This window comes from Myxocyprinus asiaticus, chromosome 34, assembly GCF_019703515.2.
Source record: "Myxocyprinus asiaticus isolate MX2 ecotype Aquarium Trade chromosome 34, UBuf_Myxa_2, whole genome shotgun sequence".
Lineage (NCBI taxonomy): Eukaryota > Metazoa > Chordata > Actinopteri > Cypriniformes > Catostomidae > Myxocyprinus > Myxocyprinus asiaticus.
The window spans coordinates 12,169,243-12,188,594 of NC_059377.1; the positions used below are offsets into that span (position 1 = coordinate 12,169,243).

The 19,352-nt window shown below is 37.9% G+C and overlaps 1 protein-coding gene and 1 pseudogene across 1 annotated transcript; one reads left to right on the forward strand and one right to left on the reverse strand.

The window, feature by feature from the left end:
• The window catches only part of LOC127424789 (protein disulfide-isomerase A3-like), a 13,115-nt pseudogene extending 3,684 nt beyond the window's left edge, over positions 1-9,431 (forward strand).
• Positions 9,432-11,134: 1,703 nt separating this feature from the next.
• Positions 11,135-18,506, reverse strand: LOC127425584 (casein kinase II subunit beta). The gene is made up of 7 exons (XM_051671718.1): positions 18,425-18,506; positions 17,609-17,689; positions 15,604-15,706; positions 15,343-15,458; positions 15,153-15,228; positions 12,991-13,180; positions 11,135-12,573 (listed from the first exon to the last, which is right to left on the reverse strand). The coding sequence occupies exons 2-7, from the start codon at positions 17,678-17,680 to the stop codon at positions 12,483-12,485; spliced, it is 648 nt and encodes a 215-aa protein (XP_051527678.1). The 5' UTR covers positions 17,681-17,689; positions 18,425-18,506; the 3' UTR covers positions 11,135-12,482.
• Between the last annotated feature and the right edge of the window lie 846 nt (positions 18,507-19,352).

Consider the following 19,352-nt stretch of genomic DNA (forward strand, 5'->3'; position numbering starts at 1 on the left):
AATAAAAAAAAACATTACGTGTTCCATTTGGGACGATACTACACTTTGAAAATTCATACACTACTGAGTGACTCCAGCCAGGTCTCCTAAGAAACCAAATTGGCCCAGTTGCTAGGGAGGGTAGAGTTACATGGGGTAACCTCCTTGTGGTCGCTATAATGTGTGGTTCTTGCTCTCGGTGGGGCGCATGGTGAGTTGTGTGTGGATGATGCGGAGAATAGCATGAAGCCTCCACCCGCGCTATGTCTCCGCGGTAACGCGCTTAACAAGCCACGTGATAAGATGTGCAGATTGACTGTCTCAGAAGTGGAGGCAGCTGAGATTTGTCCTCTGCCACACGGATTGAGGTGAGTCACTACGCCACCACGAGGACTTAGAGCGCATTGGGAATTGGGCATTCCAAATTAGAGAGAAAAAAAAAGAATAGAAAATTTATACACTACATGGCTGAGTGCATAGTGTATAGTGTGTCATTTGGGACACAACTTTTGATTAGTTTATTAGCTTATTATGATTTCTGTAGTAGAGAGAAAACATCCAAAACACTAAGTATGACTTGAGACATGAGAACTTCATATGCTGAATGCATAAGCAAAATTACAGATAATTTAGCAAGGACGTTTATTTTTCATGTTGTCTGTGTGCAGCATAATCCAGTATAGATATGGATGAGCACATATTGTATAATAAATGTGTTTAGCACCTCTCTTCCATTTCTCTATTCATCCCCTCAGGGTTCTTCTCAGGCAGTGACAGATCTCAACTGGCCGAGTTTCTTAAAGGAGCCAGTTTAATGAGGGACAGTTTCTGCTTTGCTCACACCACAGACCTTCAGCTGGAACACAAATATGAAGTCAAATATGAGTAAGCAAGGGGGAATGATAAATGTAGCCTGTTGCCATTCGGAATAGTGAACATTGAAAAGAAAATTAATTGAAAGTTAGGGAAAAGTGTTGCACCAGTAGAAAAAAATAACCCATCCTATCAAGGATGAGAGTTACAATAACTTGAGTTACAGTGATTACACAAGAGCACTCTCGCATTCTCTGCAGATCTGTACTTCTGTTCAGACCCCCAAGACTGAGTAGTAAGTTTGAAGAGAGAGTCATGCACCAAAAAGGACCAATGTCCATCACAGGGCTGCGACGCTGCTTCAGAGACAAAATGTGAGTAGACGTTCTCCCTTTGAACGCAGACACTTGCGCTCTACACTCACATAAAGGCTGATTCACCCTGAACCAACAAACACCAAGAAACACCAACAATTCAAACATTCTAAAGTTGGCTGTTGGATTAAAATTTCTGACCAGGCAGAAATCAACAAGGTTAATGCACTAATCCAACAAAACCCCAACAACCAGTGTGAATTACACCGTCTACACCGAACACAACCAATGACGTGATAAGACGTGTCACAGCAGCTTGAGGCGTGTCTACACTGAAAGCGACAAAGTGAACGTTCTGAAATGACATGGACCAATCAGTCATGAGCTCAAGGGAAATCCATTGGTATAAAAATATACTGTAAAATTATTAATATAATGTGATTATTTTAACAACTGCAAATGGTTAGAAACATAAGGTGATTTAAATTATTACACTAGAGACCAGAAACATCAGGATCTGGCTTTGATGTAGCGGTTAGAAGATATTTAAATACATAACAAATAAAATTGATGACAAAATATGAAATGTGATATAATTTTATTTCAGACGGATGGGATAATAAAGTATCTGGAGTAGCTTGAGCACGTCAGAGGTAGAATTGGGCATTCGTCCACGTTCAGTGCCACACAATGGACGCATTCAGTGTAGACAGCATCATTGACTATAATCGGAGCGATTTGCTTTAAACGCAGTGTGCCGCTAGCATCTGATGTAGACAGCGTGTTAGCCTTAAAATATATACAGAGAATGGATGATGGTTGTTTTTCCTCTGTAGTTTTGGACTCTGTCCCCACCTGACCAAGGAGAACCAGGAAACATTGAGGAAAAGGGATTTCTTGACTGCGTATTACGACTTGGATTTCCTTCGCAACCCCAAAGGATCTAACTACTGGAGAAACAGGTAAGCTTGTCAGACACAGTGGCTGCGTCTGAAATCACTTATTGTCAGAGTATGTACTGCATTTGAGGAAGGAAGGAAGGAAGGAAGGAAGGATGGATGGATGGATGGATGGATGTCTGTCTATCTATAGTACTCCATCTTGGGGCTAAATAGTCAGTTGCTAGGGTATTCTGGGTGGTTTCTTGCTGCCCAAGGCAAAAGAGCCCACATTGCAGCCAGACTATTAACTATTTAGCCCCAAGACAGAACACTTGTATTAAAATGAATGGGAGAAATTGGAACACTTAATATAGCAGATGTAGAAAAGAAAGACCTGCCTTACAGGTAAATCATCGCCGGTCCACCAACTCGAGAATGTGCATTAGCTGGACCAGCCTGAAACATAGCGTTCATTAGTGTGATCTAAGCTAAAGAAGCACAATTTATGATACCATTGTTGTCAGATTTTACTGCTGAGTACTCGATCGTAAACTTGACCAACCATTTTGGAGATATCACTCTTTCCCCATTCAAGTAGATAGGAACTGTACTTTTATGTTTCTTGTACCCATAGAAAATAGCTGCCTGGGAGCGTTTCAAAGATTGCCACCGAGTGAACTGACTTGCCTTAGAAGGGACTTTGATAGCAACACTAAAATCTACTCAGAAAAACTGTATTGCACCCCGACAAAGCACCCATAAAACCCTAGCATCGAGGCAGTGATTTTTACAAATACTACTCACAATTTCTTCAGAAAAAGTACAAATCTAGTTAATGATGTATAGAGTTTGGAATGTTCTAGACCTGGATTTACCCAAAAGGTGACTGATGTCTCTTTGTCTTCTGTCTTGTGGTTGTAGGTCATAGGCACTTTTCCTTTATTGTCTCTATGTCTCTTTCTGTTTTGATTACATGAAGAGTGTTGAAGGTTACTTCGAAGTTCAGTTATCGTGGTCTGTTGTTCTCTGTGGCTAACCGTAATGACTTCATGGAGGAGCTTGAAGATGAGTTTGGTCTGGGCGCATCAGATGGAACCGAGCTGCCGTTTGTCACCATCAGGACATGAACAGGACACAAATTATACCATGAGAGAGGAGTTCACATAAGCATAAACACTTCACACCAGGGCTGCCGCTAGCTTAAGCCAAGTTTACACTACACGACTTGCAGTCGGCGTCCTTTGACTCATTGTGCTGGTGCGAACACTTCGACGACTGTAGTGTATCAACTACAAGACCATTCGTCCCCGACTGAGACCATGTGTACACCTGGTATTAAGATGCGCTTTGGATGATCCGATCAGAAATGTACAAGCGAGACATCACCGTTACACCAACATCACTTTTGACCAGTTGTGTTCGGATTTCGAGGAGAGAGTCTCTGATTTCTTGAGGACATACATCAGTCATTACATCTGTGTTTTACTAAATGATAAAGCACAAAAAAGTCAAAGACGAGAAAGAAAGTGCTAAAAACCAGAGCACAGTTTCTCTTAATATTCCTAAAAATGACATTTAGAGCAGAATTTCGAGTTAATTTAATGCAGTACCTGTAATTGAGCTTCTAGTGTGCGTGCTGCTGATATCTGTGTCCTATTGTACATGTTCATGCATTCGCCTTTTTAAAAATTTACGATTGTATGCTTATTCCCTTGAAATCCGCATGGAACTGGTGAAAAAATGGCCGTTTCAGCTGACTTTAGTGTCGTCCCATTTCAAACGGATCGCCAAAAATGCATCTTAAATTTAAGATAACGAAATTCATTCACAAACAGTTTATTCTTGATACATGTCAAAAAACATGAAAGAACAGCTCTCGCCTGTTTTCGTGCTTTAGTGGCACCATTTGCAAAGAAAAAATAAAATAAAAACAGGAGATGTGGATGATTTTATTTTCAAATTCTTTTTTGTCTCCTGCAACCCAAATCTTGCTCTCCTCTTTCAATAAACATGAAAGAACGGCTTGCGCCCATTTTGCTATTTGCAAAAGGAAACATTTAAGAAAAACAGATTAAAATTAAAGCTGCAAGCAGCGATGAACGGGCCCTCGCACCCTGGTGCACATTGAGGCTGCTGTGCCAGGGGAATGTCACTCCAATTTTTTTTTTAGCATTTTTTAGCACTTAAATGTTGTTAAGAGTGTATCACAGTGTAAAACAAGTCATTTCCTGTTGCCAGTAGGTGGCGCTATGACTATAACTGAATATTGGCATATAGAAGTGTTCAGGCCGGTACTCTTATAAAACATGTACAGTTTGGAGCAGATTGGACATTTTATGTTTGAGTTATAACAACTTCCTGTTTCATGGTGAAACATCAAACTTTGTCAGGCCGCCACGGACACGCCGTTCACAGAAAACTCAAAATCTTCGCAATTTAGCATCGCCAAGGCCTTTGAAATGGCAAAAACTGAGCAAAAATTGAAGAGAAAAATCACAATGGCTGACTTCCTGTTGAGTTTAGGACATGGTTCTAAGAGACTTTTTTGTAGGTATTGGCATGTTACACAAGTGTACCAATTATTGTACATGTAGGTGAAACGTAGCATAAAGCGCACATCGTTGAAAGTTTGTAGGTGGTGCTATCGAGCCATTTTGCCACGCCTCATTCTGAAACCCATATCAGATGTACATTTTCGCCACTTCTGATGCGTGTGCAAAGTTTCATGAGTTTTCGAGTATGTTTAGGCCCTCAAAAATGCAGTTCATTTGGGGAAAAAAATTATAAACGCCTAGAAGAACAGTAGGGTCCTCGTGAAGACAGAGGGTAGGGAGATGTGGGTGAAGTTTCATTTTATTATATTCTAATAATTTTTTATCTTCTGCTTCCTAATACCTTGCCCTTCTCTTGTGCTCTCTCTGTATTTCATTAGCTGTGGCTCGTTGTCTGTCTTTCACTTGTCGGGACGGTGCGCACACATGACGACAATACAATACAACAGTTTTGAAAATTGTTGCAGCATCTGGGACTAATCTTGGCCTGTTGCAAGAGTGTGCACACAACAAGACCTTTCGTCGTGAGATCTGAGACTTCTCGTCACAGACCAGTCGCCGACTCAAAGCATCAAAGTAGACGAGCTTGAGTCATGTAGTGTCCACTAGGCATTAAAGGAATGTTCACCCTAAAATGAAAATTCTCTCATACTTTACTCATCATCATGCCATCCCAGATGCGTATGACGTTCTTTCTTCTACTGAACTCAAACGAAGATTTTTAGAAGAATATTTCAGCTCTGTAGGTCCATACAATGCAAGTGAATGGTGGCACGAACTTTAAAGCTCCAAAAAGGACTTAAAGGCAGTATAAAGGTAATCCATCAGACTCTAGGTTTAATCAATGTCTTCTAAAGTGATCCAATCGCTTTTGGGTGAGAACAGACCAAAATATAACTCCTTTTTCACTATAAATCTTGACATCAGCTGTCTCCTTGGCAATCATGATTTCAAGCTCGATTACACTTTCTAGAACCATCTAAATGATGAGAGAATTTTTTATTTTTGGGTGAACTATTCCTTTAAGGCAGACTAGGCAATTGCCTAGGGCCTCCGCATTGCCCCGGGGCCTCCAAAAGACATGTGAACTTGGTAGTTAGCCAGGGCTGTACAGTGCGACAGTTTTGCTTGCAATTACAAATTTAAATGAGAAAATTAATTTTAACCAATCCACACATGTGCGATAAGTTTAATTTCTAGCGCTTGTAAAATCCATAAATGACGCCTATTACCAGCATTGCAGTCTGGTGTCTACTTTGCTATCGCAAAATCTCAAGCACTGTGGGTTTTCAGAGTCAAGGTAACATTCCCTTTGCGCTGAACGTGCGGCCGCGCTCAAGAGCCGCGAACCACAATTTCATGCACTGCACGCAATACAAACAAGAGCAACAGAAACTGAGAAGGAATCAAATAATAAGCAAGATATTATTCTGTTTGCCCACAAGTCTGTAAGTATCTACATGCCTTACTTAAAGAGAATGAGCTTAAAGATGGTGAGCTTTGACTCAGAAACACTGAATTCAACATGTTTCTTAGAGAAACACCATGTGATGCATTCCTCTAAAGCCCCATTCACACACGCAGCGACTTCTAGGGACAAAGCGACATCATCTCATTCATTTTCAATGAGAGCTGGCAACTTCCGGGCGACACGAGCGACAGCAGCCTCTGGCGACTACATGTGGGCGTGTCCAGTGACTTGAAAAGTGTAACTTTATGCAAATGAGGAGTGACTTTTGGCAGCGACAACCAATAGGAGAGAAGTAGGTGTCAGTGGAGCTCAAGTCATCCGTCTCCTGTGAGATGCTGGAGTCGAGTGCAGCCTGGACAGAGGAGATGGTAAAGTTTCTGAGAGTGATTTCACTGTTCTATATGATTTGTCTGTAACCATATACATGGATATAATAAAAATGTATGGATCATTCATCTAGTTAATGATATGATGCAATGAGCACTGCTGCAGTTCATATTAAAACACTATGCTGCAGAATGTTCATTTTTAGGGACAAGAAAACTGCTGTTTTAGAAACTGTTGGCAGTCTGAGTGAGTTTGATTCATAGATTTCGTACATTAATAGATCTTTCATCATCCGGTTAATGATTTAAGGCTATGAGCACTGCTGTAGTTTATATATTATTTTTAGCTACAAGAAAACTGATTCCTTGTCAAATTAGAATACTATCTTAGTTTTACTGGCAATGTGTCTCATCTGTGATCAGATTTTCTAAAGATATGGCCAGACGTGCAGTCCACCAATAACGTTAGAGCAGCAGAAGTAGGAACTCCCAATAGCAACTTCACAGTACAGAGACTAGTGACATCAATCGATAAAGTTGCCGCATATGTGGACGGGGCTTAATAGGCTAATCATATTAGTGTCGACAGACGGTTTTCAGTGATCTATTCTAAAACCAGTACAATTATTGTTTAAAAACATTTGTCAAAATTTTTTATATTTAGTATATTAGTGTTTATTACAGCAGGAAGTAAGAAAATGCATATTCTTTGGTGTGTTGGAGTTTTAGAAATTGCTATAATTTATCTTCACATTAATATCAATAGTTATAAAAGAATAAGTCACTAAATCAAAATGTGTTCTGGATATGGGATTGATTATTTTGCACTTCCTTATGTTTTAGTTGCTGTACTTGTAAAACACTAAACAGTCTCAGAGAGCATGCCCATGATACCCACAGATCATTCACGGCAAGCACGATGCATATTGCAGCAAAAATGGCAAAAGCTGGCAGACAATCCATTCTGATTGGCTGGCTCCAATGCAACATTTTATCAGTTCATCAGGTGACAAAGTTTTGTTTAGAAGTTACCAGGCTGCTACAGTGTGCATCTTTTGAGGAAAAACTGGTTGAAAACTATTAGATTTTTTATTAGATTTGCAGCAAGTTTATGGCATTGAATCTTTGAAAGAGTACTGTTTGACTGTATCACTTTGTTGCATGCCATTCCACAGTAATTAATAAAAATAGGTAACATTTTTCTTCCACCATTCTAAAAAAATAAAGACAAAAAGAGAAATGAGGGGGAAAAAAATTCTAACTAATATGCATTACTTCTAGTCAGTCACCGATCAGTCTGCGCAGGCCTACATAAAGTCAAACACACCTATTATAGATATAGATTTTGCCCACGGCCCCTTAATGTCTAAAACCAGCCCTGCTTCACACCGTCCTCATCCTGATTTACAGAGAAGAGATTATGCAATAATTAATTCAATTAATTATTGAATTAATTCTGAAGAAACTGATTATTTAGGGCATGCCTCTGTAAGGTATTAACACCCAAAACAACATATTTAAATTTTCAACTTATTCACTATGTAACACAATTTTTGTTCCTGGGTAGTACGTGTTATTTCCTAATTGCTTATGCCTCAGAAGTATAGAAAATGGCTATTATTCCCCACAAACTTTGCTTTTGTGACCAGGAGAGTGATATTTTGAAACTGACCTATTTCCAATGAGAAAACGGGCGAATTTGTGTCTTTTCGTTCACATAAAGTCAGAAAAAACAACTTTTGAATCCAAATTAACATATATTTATACTAAAGTAATACAAAAATGACTACAAAAGATTTAGAAGTGAGTAGTTTTTCGAGATTTACAATTATACTGTAAATCACTTTCATGAATGAGCCCCAAATGTAGTCTCCTATCATGTTCTCATTATACTGTCCTTGGTAGCAGTGTTCAAAGTCCAGTATATCCTGATGGAAGTGCCCGCCTTGTTCCTCCGAGTACACTCCCATGTTCTCCTTGAATTTATCAAGATGAGCATCAAGGATATGGACTTTGAGGGACATCCGACAGCCCAGAAATTAAATATTCACAGTCAGCCATGATTACTTTAATCAATGAGTGAAAGTGTCAAATAACAGAAGGGTTACTGAGATTAAGAGAGTAGTATTCAGCTGGTCATGTGATTCAAACATGGCAGCCTCCATGTGTGGACCCTCTCCATGTAGAATAAAACAGCTTTTATAACATAACAGATATGACTAGAGTCTTAGTCCCATGTAACTGGTCATGATTTCATACATGGGTTTCAAAATTACTTTTCATTTCATTAAAAAAGTTTTACTCCTAATGAGGTAAAAATTACTGAGTGCACCTTTTAACAGCAAGAATATTGTAAAGAAAATATTACTCTATTTTATTCAACATTAATATTAATTATACATTTTATAAATTGTATATTAATATTAATTGATAATATATAATATGAGTAATTATTATAATATTATTTGTTAAGTGTTACCCCAGAATAATCCAACACATGCAAAGCACTTTGATTTGTTAAAAGGGAATTGTAGGTCAGTGTTCATTAATTATGTCTGATTTGAACTGTAAATATGAACTCTACTCAGACAAGATGGAAAGTCATTAGAGAGTTGTCTGGAAGACTATTTTGCTGAGTGACTGAAACTTCAAATCTGAGCCTGTGCCTGCCAAAAACAATGGACCAGTCAAGGTTAGTGTCAGCAAACCTATTCATTTGTAGAGATTAATTTCACTTTGTCTTCATTTACGGTCACTTCAAGCATGAACATGGGCAGGTGGTTGTGGCAGATACGTTTGTAGAGATCATGAATGACCCAGAGAAAGACGTGCTTATAGAGTTTTATGCACCGTGGTGCGGCCACTGTAAAAAATTGGAGCCCAAGTATACAGAGCTCGGAGAACAGGTAACATTTGAATGACGTGCAAACATCAGTTTATTTTTGATCTCTTTCATCAACTTTATCACCACTTGTTTTCTAATTTCTCTGCTCTCGTTTGACCCTTAGCTATACAGTGATCTCAATATTGTAATTGCAAAGATTAGCAAAAGCAGATTACTAACCTACAGTGTTGAGTTCTGTTGTACTGCTTAATCACTTTGTTGTTGATCTCTCTGTTGATATTCATTTATTTGTTGTAAGATCATCTTAACTGTGCTTATATTACTTTACCTCTGGGCAACTACTGGTCAGTCTGCAGTTATCACTGTTGTTTGTCATAGATCAATATTCATACCTCACAGTAAGATTTAATTTAGTAGATAACTGTCTTATTACCAAATTATTAACTTTTACAATTGCCATTTCTTACTCCTAATTTGCTACTGAACTGATCATTAGGAATGGCATCTTTTAACTCATCTCTTGCAAGCCAGTGGTCTTGCTGTCATATTTTCTATGAAGACTTTCAAAGATTTATTTACTATTTCTATGATGATAGATGGGCTGAAAATTGCTTGACTGTTTAATGATTTGATTTTTATTTGATTTTGATGTTGGGGGTGTTTATTTATTGACTATTTATGAGGAGTTTGGGTGCAAGCTGAATACAGTTTAAACTGATTTCTTGTCATTTTAGGATTGCCTCCCTATTATGTATGCCTTAAGATTTAGTATGTCGGTAATTTGATTGACATCTAAACACACCTGTTCAGCTGACTTTGGTTCTTATTGCTGAGCAGGAAATACTGAATTAAGAGATTTTAATTTATTTAAAGGACAATTGACTTTGGCTTTATCTTTGTTTTATGGCTCAGGCAAATATGGAACTTAAAGGGATAGTTCACTTAAAAATGAATCATTCTCCCTCATGCCATCCGTGTTTGACTTTCTTCCTTCTGCAGAACACAAATTAAGATTTTTATAAAAATATCTCAGCTCTGTAGGTCCATACAATGCAAGTGAATGGTGACCAGAACTTTGAAGCTCCAAAAAGCACATAAAGGCAGCATAAAAGTAATCCATACGACTCCAGTGGTTAAATCTATATCTTCAGAAGTGATATATATGTGTGGGTGAAAAACAGATAAATATTTAAGTACTTTTTTACTATAAATTATCCTCCCTGCCAGTAGGTGGTGATATGGACAAAGAATGTGAAAGTGGAGATTTATAGTAAAAAAAAAAAAAAAAGTTCTTAAATATTGATCTGTGTCCCATCCACACCTATTATTTTGCTTCTGAAGACATGGATTAAACCACTGGAGTCGTATGGATTACTTTTATGCTGCCTTTATGTGATTTTTGGAGCTTCAAAGTTTTGGTCACCATTCACTTGCATTGTATGGACCTACAGAGCTGAAATATTCTTCTAAAAATCTTCGTTTGTGTTCTGCAGAAGAAAGTAAGTCATACATATATGGGATGGCATGAGGGTTAGAATTTTCATTTTTGGGTGAACTATCCCTTTAAACTTTCCACTAATTAAAATGTTTTAAAAGACTGTAGCAAGATGTTTAAATGATGTTTGGAAACCAGCATATGGCACAAAACAAGCCTGGGGTATTATCTATAGCCTTAATATAGTCAGAAATTGCTTCTCGAGACCATACGCGACTGCAGCTGAAGTCTTGAACATATCCTTCTTCAGACTCAGAGTACTGCTCCATACTCCATTACCTTTCCATTTTGTTTGTTCTAGTCTAAATAACCATCAATGCACATGCTCCTCAGATGGAACAACTGCTTGTGAAGAGATTCTCAACTATAATAATAAAAAAACAAAATTAACACTGAATTTATAATTACAAACAAATCACTTCAATTTAAACATGAGAATAGAACAAACATAAACCCATAAAGAATCAAGTAAACTTTTTTTATTATTATTATTAAACTAGATAGTGGACAGATGGGTGAATATTTTGTTGACATTTGTGGATGTAGCACATTTATAATAAAAGTATTTAGTACAATAGTATATAATTGACGTTTCTATGAATCTGAATGTGTCTCATCTTTTTCCAGCAATTGATATTGTAATAGCAGTAGTCAGGTTCAAACAAACTCAAAATTAATTGAACTTTTAAAATATACACAAACTCATGTTGATAGTAACTTTTATCATATACTTTTTCACATTCTTTAACTCTAAAGCTACCACGAGCAACAAATATGTTAACGTCTACTAGAGTTTTAAAACACTTTGAGAAAGGCTGATTTGAAAGGCTTCTGATTCACCCAAGTACGTGAGGGACTCTCACACCAGTTATAGGAAAAGACATTTATTTTGAATTCTGAACCCTGGTTTCTCAACAGCTGTAAAGGGAAAAACATTAAGGACCAACAAAAACAAATCACTCACAAAAACTTCAATGCATCCAAATTGATTTATATATTCTACTCGTATGCCTCTCTAACATATGAAATGCTTTACACACACACATAAAAAAAAAAACTTGGGCCCATTACAAATAGTAAAAAAAAATCCTAACTGTGGCTCTGTAGTCAATTTTTTAAAATCTCGTAAGTAATCTTGACACTGAAGGAACATAGGAGGTTGGCATTGTTCTGAAGTGAAGTGCACTACTGATTAAAACAAAATACTTTATCAGATAAAGACAGAGAGAGTTTCCTGATTGTACTTGTGTCTTTCCATTTCTGGCCATTTCTACTAATACATGCACTGAAAACTTGCAATCTGTCAACAAAAAAACAGTCATAGACAATCCCAATAATATTATTTAGAGCTTAAAACAAATATCAAACATACTGCCTTTAACATGCAACAGCGGTTTCAAAGAAAGCCAATGATCTGGTCTAATCGAGGAGGGGATTGAATAATGAAATATCTCTGTAGTATCCATACAGTCATGACAGTTTTGTATGGTAATATTACACAAACTGAAATAAACATGACCAAAGAGTGAGCAAGATTCATGTATCTTTCTTAATTATAACTTCCATGTAGAGGTTAAGAACTGAAAAAAATTTTTTACAAGGAAAACCTCATTTTCTGTACAGTGTTTCAGAGGTAAGGTTTCTGTTCTCTGCAAAGTCTGTTTTACAATCCGACTCTCTCCATATTTAGACATTTGTCTTGGTTGAATCTAGAACAAAAACGTAAGAGAAGAGTGGGGCCATGTAGACAGACAGACTACCACCCACCCGATCCCAATCCCACCCCCTCATGCCCTCTTCAGGTTATTAGCGGATCGCTTTGACTGGACTCTTGAAGCTGGAGGCTGCCTGCAGCTGTAGCTGGTAAGCCATTGGATGAATCTTAAAACCATAGAGCCTGCAATAGGAGAATGGTGGTTTTGAGAAGCACATAATAAGAAACTCAACCTTGAAAGGGATAGTTCGCCCAGAAGTGAATTATAATTTCCTCACCCTTGTGTTGTTCCAAGCCTGTATGACTTTTGATCTTCTGTGGAAGTTAGGCTGTATGGAATTCTCAGTCTCTCACTTTGATTACATCTTTTTTTTGTATACAATTAAAGTGAATGGTGACTGAGGCTGTCATTCTGCCCAACATCTCCATTTGTTTTCCAACGGTAAGTCACATGATTTGGCACAACATAAAGGTGAGAAAATGACTTTTCATTTTTGGGCGATCTATCCGTTTAACAGTCTATATGACTCAACTGATTCACTTTAGAGATAGCTGTAAATCAACATTGAGTTGCACATGACATATTAAGAAAAGACTAACCTGGGCACAAATTGGTTGGCAGGCCTCTTTGGCCGGTACTCAGGATGCACCATGAAGAGCATGTGGGGAAAGCCAGTACCAAAATAGGCTCCATCAGTGTGATGGTGCCTGGATGACTTTGGCGTGTACACATCCATACACTTAGGGCAGTAAAGCTTCACCATGGCTTCTCCAGGTATGTCAGAGAGCCCTGATGAGGGAAACAGACATTAGCCTCATAAACCACACAATGGCTGCATATAAACTTACTGGACTACGGGTCAATGGGGTGATGGTTTTTTTTCTGATCTATTTAGTTATAAAAACATACATTAAAAATGCAATTCACACTACTATGATGAACATGTAGATAAAGTCAGAAATGTTTAAGTGGTGTGAGACAGTTTTTGTTTTAAAATTAAAAAGTTTTGTCCACTAAATCAAAGTCAGGTGATGTTGCCAACACGCAGGCAGCCTTTCTGTTATGCGATAAGCACCCTCATAAAACGGAGAGGACCCCTTCAGACCCTCATGACTGTGCGAAGTTGTAAAAAATCAGATATTTTCCCATATTTAAGGGAAAAAAACAAAAAACATTTTGTTCAGGTCAAATCCTAAGTAACCCTACCTGGAGTAACCCTAAGAAAATATATTGATATTTATGGCTAAATTCATGATAACTGTATATAAAAAAAAAACAAAACAAAAAAATTATATACACTCACTGAACACTTTATTAGGAACACTAATACTGGTGTAATACAAATAGACTAAATTCTTCGTGGTGATTCCACAAGATCTTGGAAACATTCCTTTGAGATTCTAGTCCATGCTGACATGAATGATTCGTCAGCTGCACATTCATGCTGCCAATCTCCCGTTCTACCACATCCCAAATGTGTTCTGTTGGATTCAGATCCGGTGACTGGGAAGGTCACTGACAAACAGTGAACTCCTTATGTTCATGAAACCAGTTTGAGACTAATTTTGCTTTGTGACATGGTGCATTATCATGCTGGAAGTGCCCATTAGAAGATGGGTAAATTGTGGCCATGAAGGGATGCACATGGTCAGCAATAATACTCAAATAGGCTGTTGCATTCAAACGATGATTGATTGGTATTAACAGGCCAAGAGGTGCCAAGAAAACATTCCCCACACCATTATACCACCGCCACCAGCCTGGACTGTTGACTCAAGGCAGGTTGGGTCCATGGATTCATGCTGTTGGCGCCAAATTCTGACCCAAGCATCTGTGTACCTCAGCAGAAATAGAGAGTCATCAGACCAGGCTATGTTTTTCCAGTCTTCAAATGTCCAGTGTTGGTCAGCTTTCCATTCTTGGCTGACAGAAGTGGAACCCGACGTGCTCTTGAGTGGTTATCTGAGTTACCATAGCCTTTCTGTCAGTTCGAACCGGTCTGGCCATTCTCCGTTGACCTCTCTCATCAACAAGGTGTTTCTGTCCACAGAACTGCCGCTCACTGGCTGTTTTTTGTTTTTGGCACCATTCTGAGTAAATTCTAGGGACTGTTGTGCATGAAAATCCCAGCAGTTACAGAGATACTCAAACCAGCCCATCTGGCACCAACAATCATGCCACGGTCCAAATCACTGAGATCACATTGATTCCCCATTCTGATGGTTGATGTGAACATTAACTGAAGCTCCTGACCCGTATCTGCATGATTGGCTGATTAAATAATTGTATAAATAAGTAGATGTACAGGTGTTCCAAATAAAGTGCTCAGTGAGTATATGCATGTATATTAATGAAAAATACATTTTCAAACTTTTTTGAAATGATAAAGTGGTACACTCACATGTATTCAAGGAGCAAGAAATGCATTTTAATATATCTTTCTTGATGGTTAAAGCACAACATTTTAAGTCATTATAGCATTTGCTACCAAATAAATGTATGTCTTTAAAAAAAATCTATGAAACCAACTTGGACACAAAGATTACATTTCTACAAATTTGACATGAGTTTTAACTTGATTTTTAAAAGATTTCCAATTTTTATTGTCTAGGACAACCCTATTTGTCAATCTCCCTTACCACAGCTGTTCCAAACATTCATAGCAGTCTAATTTAATTAGTGTACATAATAAATGCATCGCCATATTGAGAACCAAGAACCAAAATTTTATAATTACACACAAGCACAGCAGGACACCTACCAATAGGCAGCATTGGCTGATTCTCACAGTAAACACGTGGGCAATAGCCAAAGTCCCCCTGTTGATACTTCTCCAGCTGAAGAAAAAAAAAACCAACAACATCGTAAGCATGTATTTAAAAAAAATTGAATAAAATTTTAAAAATCCTAAAACTTGTCAACAAAATGATGTCGGGAATGCCAAGACATACCATCTGGGCAATACCGCGGTTAGTGAGGATATACCGCGCATGGATCAGTCCATAGAGCATCTCAGCAGCCTGCTCAATCAGGTCACTCTGATTGGGGTTGTCCTCCAACTCCTCATCTGTCACAGACAGAGAGACATTTAGACATACACAACACAACTGCCCCATCACAATACAGGATGTCTTTTCTGTGTTTTATGGATGCACCTTGAGGGAAAATCTACTTATTATGGAAACTAGAAAACACAAACTAGACAAACTGACCAGGTTCAAGATCCAGAATCATGTCCAGTGCTTGTCTGTAATGGGGAACTTGCTCATTGAGCCCTGTAAGATTAAACTTGTCCTGAATGTAGTCTTCATCTACCTGTTTGGAGAGAAAAAAGAAAATGTTTAGCATAAACATTGGACCAAAAGTAAAGTTGATATACTATGACCCGTTTCCTCCTGGTATTATGATGTGTTTTGGGTGATCCGATCACATGTGGTCAGGCCTAAATACAGATCTAAACGGGGTCTAAAATATTTTATGATCAGATCACAAAACACACATATGAATGTGGTCAAAAACGCATGTGACCAGATTGCATTTGAGGTGTAAACACTAATCTGTCCTGAATGCATCCCAGCAGCAAAGCGCCACCCCTCACCTGTCAATCAACTGCTGCGCTAAAACAAGAGCTTAAACTTTGCCGTTTACGAGCGGCTTTAAAAGGAAATAACCGTCTGATCGGAAATTTTTAAAAAGCAGATGCATACAAAATCACGAGAGCTACACGGATCTTCTTTAGTGTGTCTGATTTCAACACAGATGACAAGCAGGAACACCAGAAGATCCTTTAATACAGGTAATACACTAAACGGATAATTCTGCTTGACATGTTGCGTTTGTGCTTAAATTAAATTTCAACCACTGTTGCGCTTTGTCTTCATACACTGACATAGTGATTGATGTATGTCGTCATGAAACAGAGACCCTCCCCTCCAAACCTGAATACAAGTGGTCACAGGAGATGCATTTGAGCGACCAGATGTAACCAGCGATGTGTCTCACCTGACCACGTGATCCGATCACCCAAGACTCATCATAATACCAGGTGGAAACGGATCTAAAAGATATCTACTGCTCTCCAAAAACCTAAGGAGGCTTAGGATCTCTGCCTTGCTTTTAGCAAGACAGACAACTTAGCATTTTTAGGTGATACAGATGCAGTTATGGCCCAATTGAGCAGAGCTCAACAATAAGAATGGCCCGCTGGCCCAGTATAAGAGAGGTTTGGGCCAGCTGATGCCCTATCAGGCCAGTGCCACACTGTCGCTGAATGTTATACTCATTGATCTTATTAATGTCTTGATGACTTGCAAACCGAAACATTTGGATTTCTGTGACGTCCTGAACATTGTTATTCCAAATTCTGCCGATTTAACTAGCATCAAGGTAAAGTTATTTAGCTGGCTAAAGGCACGGTCACATTTTCCTTTGCACTGCGAAATTCCACGGGCGAAGGCGGCGTTGGCGTATGTTGTGTGCGCGTGAAATCAGCAAAAAACGAATTGTGAAGCAGACTCTTTTTAATGCTGCATTTCATACTCTGGGAGAGTGAAGTCAAAAAGAAACTCATCGATAAAATATCAGTGTGGATTGTGAATATTCAGTGTAGCTGTGCATGAAGACTAGAAAGTCTAACAACCACTTTGTGGATGCAACTGGGGATCCGAATAAAGCAGCACTGCCCACACATAGGTCACGGCCAAACCAAGCTTCTTCCCATTGTTCAACGTGGGAAATTCGCCTGTCAAAGTTCACCAAACTTGAACTCCACGCAAAATCTGCAAGGGGGAATTCTTCGCCACAGGATGTCCATTGCGCAAAATTCACGATTGCGTAAATTCCCATTGAGATGACTGTTTTTCACCATGCGAAAGGTAAATGTGCCTACCAAACACGGATAAGGGTTTTTTTCTCTTGAAATTGTGAGAATGATTTGTGATAGTTTTGGAGGAATCAGAAAGATTGGGTTTAAAATTAATTAGTAATGTTTTGCATCTTATGCCATTGTTTTCCAGCAAATGTAGTTAATTGTAAAGAAAATGTATAATGTAATGAAAAGTATAAATATTGTTTCTGGCACATATGGAAGGGCAAGTAGAAAAAAACAAGTATTTTTTTGGCCATCAGTAAAAAAAAAAAGAAACCTTAAGGTTGTGCCCTGTATAGATAATTATGATAGAACTGTGCTATAAGAGGCGTTCAGATACTAACACATACCTCACAGAAGAACTCATTTCCCCTCAGACCACAAAACCAAGAAATCCACGATACCTCCTCTGAACTACTCATGTTGGGAAACTGTGAAGATGAGAAGAGAAAATCAGAATACAACCAAATATTTAACACTTTTAAAAGGTCAGTGAATTAAAAAAAAAAAAAATGTACATTTCAGGGTGTTTTTTAGCATTGAAAGCACATCCATCATAAAATTGCTGTTATTTTTGAGTATTACAGCAGAACTAACGACTTCACACTGCAACACTCTCATTAATACTACCATTAGTACTCAATAACTGGTAAAGTCACTTTACCAGCGACATGCAATGATTAACGACATAGATTACAACATTGAAAGGTATTAGATAATTATAATATATATATATATATATATTAATGAACAAAGTATAAATCAGCGGCTCTGAGTGTTTTCCACGTAAACAATTCACCCGACTGGCCTGACAAACGCTGAGACAGTCTTTTAGTTACCTTCTCTAGTCTTAGCGTTCAAAAACACGATTGATGAGACACGTGTGGGCTCAATATAAAAACATACATTTTCTAAAATCAATTTAACGCTAAAATGACACGTTTAGTCAAGAAATCTGCCCATTCTGCTGTTTGTGTACGCAGAATGAGTTGCTAGCTAACGCTTCACACTAGGCCGCAACAAATTCACCGACTGCCTCCGATATATGTCGACAGGCGAGTGTTTAAACATTTAAAATTAACTGTGAATAAGCCAAAGAAGCATAACTATTGAAACCGGTATGTATTTTCTGTTCATTATAGAGACAAAAGAGTTATTCGTGTTACCTCAAGGACCTCCCGGGGTCGATGATCTTAGCTGCAGCGATACAATTGAACGCTGATTGGAGCGTTGCGCTCGAGAGCACGTGATCATAAAGTAGGACACTTCCGCTCACACTGCTTATGTTGTTGGGAATTGTAGTTTTTGGGTCATTTCAGTTTTATCCCCATCATATATTAATTAATATGCTTTATAAATTAGTAAGCTCACATTTCTAAAATAGAAATTCATAGTAACTTGTACAAAAACGTGAACGCGGGTGAATTTTAAATAATTCCACTTCTTTGTTTTGGTCGGATGTTGCAATGTCCCTGGGTGCCATGCATTAATTTCATACATGAAAAACTGGCAATTTATTAAAAACTATTCCAAGTCAGTTTTTTTTTCACTAAACATGTTTCAGATTAAACAAGTTTTATATGGAACGTTGTTTTAATAATTTCATTTGTTTATATCATATAATTTATAATAATTATTTCATAGGTTTTTCCTCTGTACTCAGTTTTACTTTACTTTCTCACATATATATGTAAAATTACAGAAATTGGTATGATACCGTCACAATTCCAAAAGAAAGTTAAAACATTACTTTAAGTTGCCACCCTCTCAAACATTTACTTAAAGCTGTACTCAGTAATTTTTTGAAGTATGTCGAAGTGTCTTACATTAACTTACACTGACACCTAGTGGCCTGGATGCTGCATCGTTTAAACAGTAGTTTCCAGTAATCGATGCCATTGTAGAAATTCACTATTCATAACTGGCCATGACTAATTCAATCAATGAATGAAAGTGTCCAATAACAGGGCAATTACTGAGATTAATTTGAGTGGTCATGATTTTATACATATGTTTCAAAATTACTATTCATTTCTTTAGAAGTAAAACTTTTTAAATGAGGAAAAAAAATTACTGCGTGAACCTTTAGTGTTG

What these genes read in the sequence shown, in the direction of transcription:
- LOC127425584 (XM_051671718.1), bottom strand. Translation starts at nt 17,680, where the DNA reads ATGAGTAGTTCAGAGGAGGTATCGTGGATTTCTTGGTTTTGTGGTCTG. An exon ending in GAAATGAGTTCTTCTGTGAG is followed by an intron (nt 15,707 to 17,608) that starts GTATGTGTTAGT and finishes CTCTCCAAACAG; the next exon opens with GTAGATGAAGACTACATTCA. An exon ending in ACCGCGGTATTGCCCAGATG is followed by an intron (nt 15,229 to 15,342) that starts GTATGTCTTGGC and finishes TTTTTTCTTCAG; the next exon opens with CTGGAGAAGTATCAACAGGG.